Source organism: Salmo salar, chromosome ssa03, assembly GCF_905237065.1.
Source record: "Salmo salar chromosome ssa03, Ssal_v3.1, whole genome shotgun sequence".
Classification (NCBI taxonomy): domain Eukaryota; kingdom Metazoa; phylum Chordata; class Actinopteri; order Salmoniformes; family Salmonidae; genus Salmo; species Salmo salar.
The window spans coordinates 100,101,905-100,114,404 of NC_059444.1; the positions used below are offsets into that span (position 1 = coordinate 100,101,905).

General features: G+C 49.2%; 1 protein-coding gene across 2 annotated transcripts in view; it reads left to right on the forward strand.

Annotated features, from left to right (window-relative positions):
- The window catches only part of LOC106563911 (protein kinase C beta type), a 175,913-nt gene that overhangs the window by 72,564 nt on the left and 90,849 nt on the right, over positions 1–12,500 (forward strand). For both annotated transcript variants that reach the window (XM_045715962.1, XM_045715963.1), the window contains exon 3: positions 9,755–9,837. In XM_045715962.1, coding sequence (XP_045571918.1) covers positions 9,755–9,837 — 83 coding nt within the window. The remainder of the gene's footprint in view (positions 1–9,754; positions 9,838–12,500) is intronic.

Consider the following 12,500-nt stretch of genomic DNA (forward strand, 5'->3'; position numbering starts at 1 on the left):
GCTGGGACAATTGTTTGCCACCCCATGGGTCTCCCAGTCGCGGCCGGCTGCGATAGAGCCTGGACTCGAAACCCAGAATCCTTTGTGTTTCTACTCTGAATGTAGGGAGGTGGTTGTTGACTCACTCTGACCCTTCCTGCTCTCTACATCCTGGGTATTTATACTCTGGCGTAGGCCGTACAGCCCCCTTTTATATAACATAACACACACACACACACACACACACACACACACACACACACACACACACACACACACACACACACACACACACACACACACACACACACACACACTCTCTCACTGGCTCTAAAGGTGAGCATCTGATATTATCTTCTCCTGGAAAAACCTTTCAGTCTTTTAACTGCTGCTTTACGCCCTGTCTGTCTGTCTGTCTGTCTGTCTGTCTGTCTGTCTGTCTGTCTGTCTGTCTGTCTGTCTGTCTGTCTGTCTGTCTGTCTGTCTGTCTGTCTGTCTGTCTGTCTGTCTGTCTGTCTGTCTGTCTGTCTGTCTGTCTGTCTGTGTCTCTATCTGTCTCTCTCTCTGTCTCTGTCTGTCTGTCTCTGTGTCTGTCTGTCTGTGTCTCTCTCCTGTCTGTCTGTCTGTCTGTCTGTCTGTCTGTCTGTCTGTCTGTCTGTCTGTCTGTCTGTCTGTCTGTCTGTCTGTCTGTCTGTCTGTCTGTCTGTCTGTCTGTCTGTCAATTCAAATTTATTCAAGGGGCTTTGTTGTCATGGGAAACATGTGTTAACGTTGCCAAAGCAAGTGGAGTAGATAATTAACAAAAGGTAAATAAACAATAAAAATGAACAGTAAACATTACACTGACAGAAGTTCCAATAGAATAAAGACATTACAAATGTCATATAATGTATATATACAATGTTGTAACAATGTACAAATAGTTAAAGTAGAAAAGGGAAAATAAATAAACATAAATATGGGTTTTCAGTGTCTTGGTCCCAGCTTTGATGCACCTGTACTGACCTCGCCTTCTGGATGATAGCGGGGTGAACAAGCAGTGGCTCGGTGGTTGTTGTCCTTGATGATCTTTTGGGCCTTCCAAAGGTGTTTGTTCTTCACTGGTTGACCTTTTCTTGTGGCAACAGGTCACACATCTTGCTGCTGTGATGGAACACTGTGGTATTTCACCCAGTAGATATGAGAGTTTATCAAAATTGGGTTTGTTTTTGAATTTTGTGTATCTGTGTAATCTGAGGGAAATATGTGTCTCTTGGCAGGAAGTTAGGAAGTACAGCTCAGTTTCCACCTCATTTTGTGGGCAGTGTTGCACATAGCCTGTCTTCTCTTGAGAGCCAGGTCTGCCTTCGGTGGCCTTTCTCAATAGCAAGGCTACGCTCACTGAGTCTGTACATAGTCAAAGCTTTCCTTAAGTTTGGGTCAGTCACAGTGGTCAGGTATTCTGCCACAGTGTTCTCTCTGTTTAGGTACAAATAGCATTCTAGTTTGCTCTGGTTTTTGTTGTTAATTCTTTCCAATGTGTCAAGTAATTATCTTTTTGTTTTCTCATGATTTGGTTGGATCTAATTGTGTTGCTGTCCTGGGGCTCTGTGGGGTCTGTTTGTGTTTGTGAACAGAGCCCCAGGACCAGCTTGCTTAGGGGACTCTTCTCCAGGTTCATCTCTCTGTAGGTGATGGCTTTGTTATGGAAGGTTTGGGAATCGTTTCCTTTTTAGGTGGTTGTTGAATTTAACAGCTCTTTTCTGGATTGTGTGTGCTCTAGGGCAACAGTGTCTAGATGAAATTTTTATTTGTGGTCCTTGGCGACTGGACCTTTTTTGGAACACTGTTATTTTTGTCTTACTGAGATGTACTGTCAGGGCCCAGGTCTGGCAGGGCCCAGGTCTGTCAAGGCCCAGGTCTGACAGAATCTGTGCAGAAGATCTAGGTGCTGCTGTAGGTCCTCCTTGGTTGGGGACTGAAGCACCAGATCATCAGTAAACAGTAGACATTTGACTTCAGATTCTAGTAGGGTGAGGCCGGGTGCTGCAGACTGTTCTAGTGCCCTCGCCAATTCTCTCCCCACCTATCCCCCTCTCTCTCCACCTCTTCCTCTCTCCCTCTCTCCCCACCTATCCCCCTCTCTCTCCACCTCTTCCTCTCTCCCTCTCTCCCCACCTATCCCCCTCTCTCTCCACCTCTTCCTCTCTCTCCACCTCTTCCTCTCTCCCCACCTATCCCTCTCTCTCTCCACCTCTTCCTCTCTCTCTACCTCTTCCTCTTCCTCTCTCCCTCTCTCCCCACCTATCCCCCTCTCTCTCCACCTCTTCCTCTCTCCCTCTCTCCCCACCTATCCCCCCTCTCTCTCCACCTCTTCCTCTCTCTCCACCTCTTCCTCTCTCCCCACCTATCCCTCTCTCTCTCCACCTCTTCCTCTCCCTCTTCCTCTTCCTCTCTCCCCACCTATCTCTCTCTACCTCTCCACCTCTTCCTCTCTCCCTCTCTCCCCACCTATCCCTCTCTCTCTCCACCTCTTCCTCTACCTCTTCCTCTCCCTCTTCCTCTTCCTCTCTCCCTCTTCCTCTCTCTCTACCTCTTCCTCTTCCTCTCTCCCTCTTCCCGTCTCAGTCTATTCAGTGGATTGTTTCTCTTGTTCCCTCTCTTTAGTTAGTTGACACTGTCAAGGTTGAGTTTAGCCTGTTTGTTGTTACTCAACAAGACTGTTTCAGGCAATATCATCCACTCGATCCTCCTCCCTTCTCTCTCTCTATAAACAAATAAAATTACGTTTTCAAATGCTCTGAATACAACAGGTGTAATAAACCTTAGAGTGAAATTAAATTCTTGCTTACAAGCCCTTAAACCAATAAGGCAGTTTTAAGAAAATAGAGTTAAGAAAATATTTACTAAATAAACTTTAAGTAAAAAAAAAAATACAATTTAAATAACACAATTAAAACAACTATAATTTTAGATTCATTTTGGCTTTTCGTTAACATGTAAATTGATGTAAATTTGGAGGAGCGAAATTGGCTTTTGGATCTCACATCCCGTCCCGTGTTTAATCATTTACATCTAGATGTTCCGCTAACCTCATGAAGCTGGTTGAGAGAATGCCAAGAGTGTGCAAAAGCTGCCATCAAGGCAAAAGGTGGCTACTTTGAAGAATCTAAAATATAAAATATATTTTGATTTGTTTAACACTTTTTTGGTTACTACATGATTCCATATGTGTTATTTCATAGTTTTGATGCCTTCACTATTATTCTACAATGTAGAAAATAGTCAAAATAAAGAAAAACCCTTGAATGAGTAGGTGTGTCCAAACTTTTGACTTGTATAGTGTGTGTGTGTGTGTGTGTGTGTGTGTGTGTGTGTGTGTGTGTGTGTGTGTGTGTGTGTGTGTGTGTGTGTGTGTGTGTGTGTGTGTGTGTGTGTGTGTGTGTGTGTGTGACTGTTAGGTTTGTGTATGCAGGCGTGGTGATGTCCCAGATTCACACACTGGCCTGGTTCTGTATCCTCACACACTGGCCTGGTTCTGTATCCTCACACACACTGGCCTGGTTCTGTATCCTCACACACACTGGCCTGGTTCTGTATCCACACACACACTGGTCTGGTTCTGTATCCTCACACACTGGCCTGGTTCTGTATCCACACACACTGGCCTGGTTCTGTATCCTCACACACTGGCCTGGTTCTGTATCCTCACACACTGGTCTGGTTCTGTATCCTCACACACTGGCCTGGTTCTGTATCCTCACACACTGGCCTGGTTCTGTATCCTCACACACTGGCCTGGTTCTGTATCCTCACACACTGGTCTGGTTCTGTATCCTCACACACTGGTCTGGTTCTGTATCCTCACACACACTGGCCTGGTTCTGTATCCTCACACACACTGGTCTGGTTCTGTATCCTCACACACTGGTCTGGTTCTGTATCCACACACACTGGTCCGGTTCTGTATCCTCACACACACTGGCCTGGTTCTGTATCCTCACACACTGGCCTGGTTCTGTATCCTCACACACTGGTCTGGTTCTGTATCCTCACACACTGGCCTGGTTCTGTATCCTCACACACTGGTCTGGTTCTGTATCCTCACACACTGGCCTGGTTCTGTATCCTCACACACTGGTCCGGTTCTGTATCCTCACACACTGGCCTGGTTCTGTATCCTCACACACTGGCCTGGTTCTGTATCCTCACACTCTGGTCTGGTTCTGTATCCTCACACACACTGGTCTGGTTCTGTATCCTCACACACTGGTCTGGTTCTGTATCCTCACACACTGGTCTGTTTCTGTATCCTCACACACTGGTCCGGTTCTGTATCCTCACACACACTGGCCTGGTTCTGTATCCTCACACACACTGGCCTGGTTCTGTATCCACACACACACTGGTCTGGTTCTGTATCCTCACACACTGGCCTGGTTCTGTATCCACACACACTGGTCTGGTTCTGTATCCTCACACACACTGGTCTGGTTCTGTATCCTCACACACTGGCCTGGTTCTGTATCCTCACACACTGGCCTGGTTCTGTATCCTCACACACTGGTCTGGTTCTGTATCCTCACACACACTGGCCTGGTTCTGTATCCTCACACACTGGTCCGGTTCTGTATCCTCACACACACTGGCCTGGTTCTGTATCCTCACACACTGGCCTGGTTCTGTATCCTCACACACACTGGTCTGGTTCTGTATCCTCACACACACTGGCCTGGTTCTGTATCCTCACACACTGGCCTGGTTCTGTATCCTCACACACTGGTCTGGTTCTGTATCCTCACACACACTGGCCTGGTTCTGTATCCTCACACACTGGCCTGGTTCTGTATCCTCACACACACTGGCCTGGTTCTGTATCCTCACACACTGGCCTGGTTCTGTATCCTCACACACACTGGCCTGGTTCTGTATCCTCACACACACTGGCCTGGTTCTGTATCCTCACACACTGGTCTGGTTCTGTATCCTCACACACACTGGCCTGGTTCTGTATCCTCACACACTGGCCTGGTTCTGTATCCTCACACACACTGGCCTGGTTCTGTATCCACACACACTGGCCTGGTTCTGTATCCTCACACACACTGGTCTGGTTCTGTATCCTCACACACACTGGTCTGGTTCTGTATCCTCACACACACTGGTCTGGTTCTGTATCCTCACACACTGGCCTGGTTCTGTATCCTCACACACACTGGTCTGGTTCTGTATCCTCACACACTGGTCTGGTTCTGTATCCTCACACACTGGTCTGGTTCTGTATCCTCACACACACTGGTCTGGTTCTGTATCCTCACACACTGGCCTGGTTCTGTATCCTCACACACACTGGTCTGGTTCTGTATCCTCACACACTGGTCTGGTTCTGTATCCACACACACGGGTCTGGTTCTGAACCCCCCCTGCCCTCCCTCCTCCCCCCCTCCTCTCCCCTCCTCCTCCCCCCTCCCCCCCTCCCTCCTCTCCCCTCCTCCTCCCCCTCCTCCCCCCCTCCCTCCTCTCCCCTCCCCTCCTCCCTCCCCTCCCTCTTCCCCTCCCCTCCCCCTCCTCTCCCCTCCTCCTCCCCCTCCTCCCCCCTCCCTCCTCTCCCCTCCCCTCCTCCCTCCCCTCCCTCTTCCCCTCCTCCTCCCCTCTCCTCCCCCTCCCCTCCCCTCCTCCCTCCTCTCCCCTCCTCCCTCCCCTCCCTCTTCACCTCCCCTCCCTCCTCTTCCCCCCCTCCTCCCCCTCCCCTCCTCCCCCTCCCTCCTCTCCTCTCCCCTCCCCTCCTCCCTCCCCTCCCTCTTCACCTCCTTTACCTCCTCCTCCCCTCTCCTCCCCCTCCCCTCTCCTCCTCCCTCCTCTCCCCTCCTCCCTCCCCTCCCCCTCCTCTCCTCCTCTCTCAGTGGAACAGCAGAATGTATTGATTGACAGGCAGCAGTGCATTGTGGATCATTGATTGTGTTGTATAATGTAAAACGTCATGTGATTGGCTAGCTTTAGGTCAGGGTTATTCAACTCCAGGTTTGTGTCTCAAACAGAACCCTGTTCCCAATATAGTACACTACTTTATACTACAACCTTGTTCCCTATATACTACACTTCTTTATAATACAACCCTATGGAACCCTGTTTCCAATATTCTCTCTCTCTCTCTCTCTCTCTCTCTCTCTCCCTCTCTCTCCCCTCTCTCTCTTTCTCCTCCCTCTCTCTTTCTCCCCCTCTCTCTCCCCTCTCTCTCTTTCTCCCTCTCTCTCTCTCTCTCTCAATGTCTCCCCCTCTCTCTTTCTCCCCTCTCTCTCTTGCTCTCTCTCTCTCCCCCTCTCTCTCTCCCCCTCTCTCTTTCTCCCCCCTCTCTCTCCCCCTGTCTCTCTCCCCCTCTCTCTCCCCCTCTCTATCTCTATCTCTCTCCCTCTCTCTCTCCCCTCTCTCTCTCTTTCTCCCTCTATCTCTCAATCCTCTCCCCTCTCTCTCTCAATCTCTCCCCCTCTCTCTCTCTCCCCCTCTCTCTATCTCTCTCCCCCTCTCTCTCTTTCTCCCCCTCTCTCTCTCCCCCCTCTCTCTTTCTCCCCTCTCTCTTTCTCCCCCCTCTCTCTCTCTCTCCCTCCCCTCCCCTCTCTATCTCTCTCCCTCTCTCTCTCTCTCTCTCTCACTTTCTCCCCCCTTCTCTCTCTCTCTCTCCCTCTCTCTCTCTCTCCCCCTCTCTCTTTCTCCCCCTCTCTCTCTCTCCCCTCTCTCTCTCTCTCTCTCCCTCTCTCTCTCTCTCCCCTCTCTCTCTCTCTCTCTCTCTCCCTCTCTCTTTCTCCCCCTCTCTCTTCCCCCTCTCTCTCTCTCCCTCCCCTCTCTATCTCTCTCCCCTCTTTCTATCTCTCTCTTTCTCCCCCCTCTCTCTCTCCTCTGTCTCTGTGGTATAGTGAGTGAGTGGGTGGTTTGAGCTAAGAGATGGATTGTTGTGTGGGATAGAAGTATCAGTGAGGTATATGTGCATGATGCATTGTGTGATTTTGTCTGTGAGTTGTAGTGTTAGTTTGATGTAGTGAATGTGTGTTAGTGGGTTGTAGTGGTGTGTGTGTGTGTGTGTGTGTGTGTGTGTGTGGTGTGTGTGTGTGTGTGTGTGTGTGTGTGTGTGTGTGTGTGTGTGTGTGTGTGTGGGTGTGTGTGGGTGTGGGTGTGGGTGGGTGTGGGTGGGTGTGTGTGTGTGTGTGGGTGGGTGTGGGGGTGTGGGTGTGTGTGTGTGTGGGTGGGTGTGGGTGTGGGTGTGGGTGTGTGTGTGGGTGTGTGTGTGTGTGTGTGTGTGTGTGTGTGTGTGTGTGTGTGTGTGTGTGTGTGTGTGTGTGTGTGTGTGTGTGTGTGTGTGTGTGTGGGTGTGTGTGTGTGTGTGTGTGTGTGTGTGTGTGTGTGTGTGTGGTGTGTGTGTGTGGGTGTGTGTGTGTGTGTGTGTGTGTGTGTGTGTGTGTGGGTGTGTGTGTGTGTGTGGGTGTGTGGGCTTGTATTACTGTCCTCCAGAAATCCACCCAAGTATTTAGGGGTTAGGGGTTAGGGGTTAGGGTTAGGGGTTAGGGGTTAGGGTTAGGGTTAGGGGTTAGGGTTAGGGGTTAGGGGTTAGGGTTAGGGGTTAGGGTTAGGGTTAGGGGTTAGGGTTAGGGGTTAGGGTTAGGGGTTAGGGGTTAGGGTTAGGGGTTAGGGTTAGGGGTTAGGGGTTAGGGGTTAGGGGTTGGGGTTAGGGTTAGGGGTTAGGGGTTAGGGTTAGGGGTTAGGGTTAGGGGTTGGGGTTAGGGTTAGGGTTAGGGTTAGGGGTTAGGGTATTAGGGTTAGGGGTTAGGTATTAGGGGTTAGGGTTAGGGGTTAGGTATTAGGGGTTAGGTATTAGGGGTTAGGGGTTAGGGTTAGGGTTAGGGGTTAGGGTATTAGGGTTAGGGGTTAGGGTTAGGGGTTAGGGTTAGGGGTTAGGTATTAGGGGTTAGGGTATTAGGGGTTAGGTATTAGGGGTTAGGGGTTAGGGTTAGGGGTTAGGGTTAGGGGTTAGGTATTAGGGGTTAGGTATTAGGGGTTAGGGTATTAGGGTTAGGGGTTAGGGTTAGGGGTTAGGGTTAGGGGTTAGGGTGTGTGTGTGTGTGTGTGTGAGAGAGAGAGAGAGCGTCAGATGCTGGCTGGGGACAGATGATATCACTATGACTATCATAACCCACGCTGATATAGTTTGGATGATAAACTCTCCATCTCTCCTCGTCTCTCTCTCCTCATCTCTCTCCTCGTCTCTCCATTTCTCTCCATCTCTCCTCGTCTCTACATTTCTCTCCATCTCTCCTCGTCTCCTCGTCTCTCTCTCCATCTCTCTCCATCTCTCCCCGTCTCCTCATCTCTCTCTCCATCTCTCTCCTCGTCTCTCTCTCCATCTCTCTCCATCTCTCTCCTCATCTCTCTCCATCTCTCTCCTCATCTCTCTCCATCTCTCTCCTCATCACTCTCTCCTCGTCTCTCTCTCCATCTCTCTCCATCTCTCCTCATCTCTCTCTCTCCATCTCTCTCCATCTCTCTCCTCATCTCTCTCCATCTCTCTCTCTCCATCTCTCTCCATCTCTCTCCTCATCACTCTCTCCTCGTCTCTCTCTCCATCTCTCTCCATCTCTCCTCATCTCTCTCTCTCCATCTCTCTCCTCATCTCTCTCCATCTCTCTCTCTCCATCTCTCTCCATCTCTCTCCTCATCACTCTCTCCTCGTCTCTCTCTCCATCTCTCTCCATCTCTCCTCGTCTCTCTCTCCATCTCTCTCCATCTCTCCTCATCTCTCTCTCTCCATCTCTCTCCATCTCTCTCCATCTCTATACCCATCACTCTCTCCTCGTCTCTCTCTCTCCATCTCTCTCTGTCTCTCAGTTCAATTCAATTTAAGGGGCTTCATTGGCATGGGAAACACATGATTACATTGCCAAAGCAAGTGAAATAGACAATAAACAGAAGGGAAATTAACATTCCACTCAAATGTTATATTATTGGCTATGTTCAGTGTTGTAACAATGTGCAAGTAGTTGAAGTAGGAACGGATAAATAAACATAAATATGGGTTGTATTTACAATGTTCTCTCTCTCTCTCTCTCTCCCCCTCTCTCTCACCCCCTCTCCCCCATCTCTCCCTCTCTCTCTCTCTCTCTCTCCCCCTCTCCCCCATCTCTCTCTCTCTCTCTCTCTCTCTCTCTCTCTCTCTCTCCCTCTCCCCATCTCTCTCTCTCCCCCATCTCTCCCCTTCTCTCTCTCTCTCTCTCTCTCTCCCCATCTCTCTCTCTCCCTCTCTCTCTTTCCCTCTCTCCCGATCTCTCTCTCTCTCTCTCCCGATCTCTCCCTCTCTCTCCCCCTCTCTCCATATCTCTCTCTCTCCCTCTCTCTCTCTCCCCTCTCTCTCTCTCTCTCTCTCTCTCTCTCTCTCCCCATCTCTCTCTCTCTCTCTCTCTCTCTCTCTCTCTCCCCTCCCTCTCTCTCTCTCTCTCCCCCTCTCCCCCTCTCTCTCTCTCCTCATCTCTCTCTCTCTCTCTCTCCATATCTCTCTCTCCCTCTCTCTCTCCCCCCTCTCCCCATCTCTCCCTCTCTCTCTCTCTCCCTCTCTCCATCACTCTACTCTCTCTCCCCATCTTTCTCTCTCTCTCTCTCTCTCTCCCCATCTCTCTCTCTCTCTCTCTCTCTCTCTCTCTCCCCATCTCTCTCTCTCCCCTCTCTCTCTCTCCCCCTCTCCCCATCTCTCTCTCTCCCCCTCTCCCCATCTCTCTCTCTCTCTCTCTCTCTCTCTCTCTCTCTCTCTCTCCAGTGTGTTGTTTCGTGGTCCATAAGCGTTGCCATGAGTTCGTCACCTTCCAGTGTCCTGGTGCAGATAAAGGTCCTGATTCAGACGTGAGTATAAAACCCCTGTGTGTCTGTGTGTGATTTCCTGGGTTGGTCTATTTGTGCGTCCGTCTCTGCCTTTTTGTTTAGAGACCCACACATTCATTCACTCACTCACTCACTCACTCACTCACTCACTCACTCACTCACTCACTCACTCACTCACTCACTCACTCACTCACTCACTCACTCACTCACTCACTCACTCACACACACTACCTACCCTGGCGATACTCCTCAATCCCTCCCTCCCAGAGGGACGCCCTTCACGAGTACCCTTCTCGGGAGTACCCTTCTCAGGAGTACCCTTCTCGGGAGTACCCTTCTCAGGACTACCCTTCTCGGGAGTACCCTTCTTGGGAGTACCCTTCTCAGGAGTACCCTTCCCATGAGTACCCGTTTCAGGAGTACCCTTTTCAGGAGTACCCTTCTTGGGAGTACCCTTCTTGGGAGTACCCTTCTCGGGAGTACCCTTCTCATGAGTACCCTTCTCGGGACTACCCTTCTCGGGAGTACCCTTTTCAGGACTACCCTTCTCGGGAGTACCCTTTTCAGGAGTACCCTTTTCAGGAGTACCCTTCTCAGGAGTACCCTTTTAAGGAGTACCCTTCTCAGGAGTACCCTTCTCATGAGTACCCTTTTCAGGAGTACCCTTCTCGGGAGTACCCCTTCTCAGGAGTACCCTTCTTGGGAGTACCCTTCTCATGAGTACCCTTCTTGGGAGTACCCTTCTCATGAGTACCCTTTTAAGGAGTACCCTTCTCAGGAGTACCCTTCTCATGAGTACCCTTTTCAGGAGTACCCTTCTCGGGAGTACCCCTTCTCAGGAGTACCCTTTTTGGGAGTACCCTTCTCATGAGTACCCTTCTCATGAGTACCCTTCTCAGGAGTACCCTTCTCATGAGTACCCTTCTCATGAGTACCCTTTTCAGAGTACCCTTTTCAGAGTACCCTTCTCAGGAGTACCCTTCTCAGGAGTACCCTTCTCATGAGTACCCTTCTCAGGAGTACCCTTCTCCGGAGTACACTTCTCCGGAGTACCCTTCTCAGGAGTACCCTTCTCAGGAGTACCCTTCTCAGGAGTACCCTTTTCAGGAGTACCCTTCTCGGGAGTACCCTTCTCGGGAGTACCCTTTTCAGGAGTACCCTTTTCAGGAGCGGATGTAAATGAGAACTTGTTCTCAACTGGCATACCTGGTTAAATAAAGGTGAATGTTTTTATTTTTTTATTAAACTTTTACCTGGAACACTTCTCCTCTCAGGACTCAACCCTTTAGTCCTTCTACTAATCTACCTGTATCGCTCCTTTATTCTACCTGGAACACTTCTCCTCTCAGGACTCAACCCTTTAGTCTGTCCATCTTGGTATTCCCAGGTTCTGAACCACTGGGGGCTGGTAAAGGGGTTGAGCCCTGATCTGTCTCCTTCAAATTGTCATAGTTATTGGTCTCTACTGTTTCCAGATCCTGATTGGTTTTTCACATCTCTCCTGTGAGATAGGGGGCTAGAAGAGCTAACCATGTTGTCCGGTCCGATAATACACTCTCTCTCTCTCTCAAATTTCAAGAGATATGCCTCTGGGTCATCACCATCAGTCGTTTTAGTGACCTGACGCGCAGCTGCTTTCGAAAGGACCCCCTTTGGAGCTTCCAGGGAAAACCTGTGTGGCTCGTCATTTGTCGTAATGAGCAGGCCATGCCTTCTACCTTCTACCGTGGTAATAGGAGATCTGGTGGCTGACTCCATGAAGATTTAGGAGTTGTCCAAGCATATAGTTTTCCTAAATTTCCAACTCCAGGATTAGACACGGTTGTGCTATAAAACAAAAGAAAAATGTGAGGAGGGAACAAAAGGTAGTGATTTACTCAGATTCTCCACTGAATGTCAGGAAGAGTTGGGGGGGGGTTGGGGTTGGGGGGGGTGTCCCCCGACTACACGAGCGACAATGAGAACAACACAGCAACAAGAGTATCACCTTTCACGATGCTTTTAGTCTCTCTTGCGTTAAGCTTTTTAGTGTCTCCTGGAGTTTTTAACCTCTATGGGCTAGGTGGGACGCTAGCGTCCCCCCCGTGGTGCACTCCATCAACAGCAGGTGCATTTCAAGAGCGGCAAATTTGAAACCAAATAAATGTCAAAATTCAAATTTTTCAAACATACAACTATCTTACACCCTTTGAAAGATAAACATCTCCTTAATCTAACCACGTTGTCCGATTTCAAAAAGGTTTTACGGCGAAAGCATAAAGTTAGATTATGTTAGGAGAGTACATTGACAATAGCTGTGTGTAATGTTTTGTCAATTCAAAGACAGGGTCACCAAAACCATAAATCCAGCTAAAATGATGCACTAACCTTTTACAATCTCCATCAGATGACACTCCTAGGACATTATGTTAGACAATGCATGCATTTTTAGTTCTATCAAGTTCATATTTATATCCAAAAACAGCGTTTTACTATGGCATTGATGTTCAGGAAATCGTTTCCCTCCCATAACCGGCAGTCAAGTCAGCACCACAAATTAAATAATTAAAATTAGAAAACATTGGTAAAATATTATATTGTCATTTAAAGAATTATAGATTTACATCTCTTGAACGCAATCAACTTGCCAGATTTAAAAATAACCTTACTGGGAAATCACACTTTGCAATAATCTGAGCACTGCG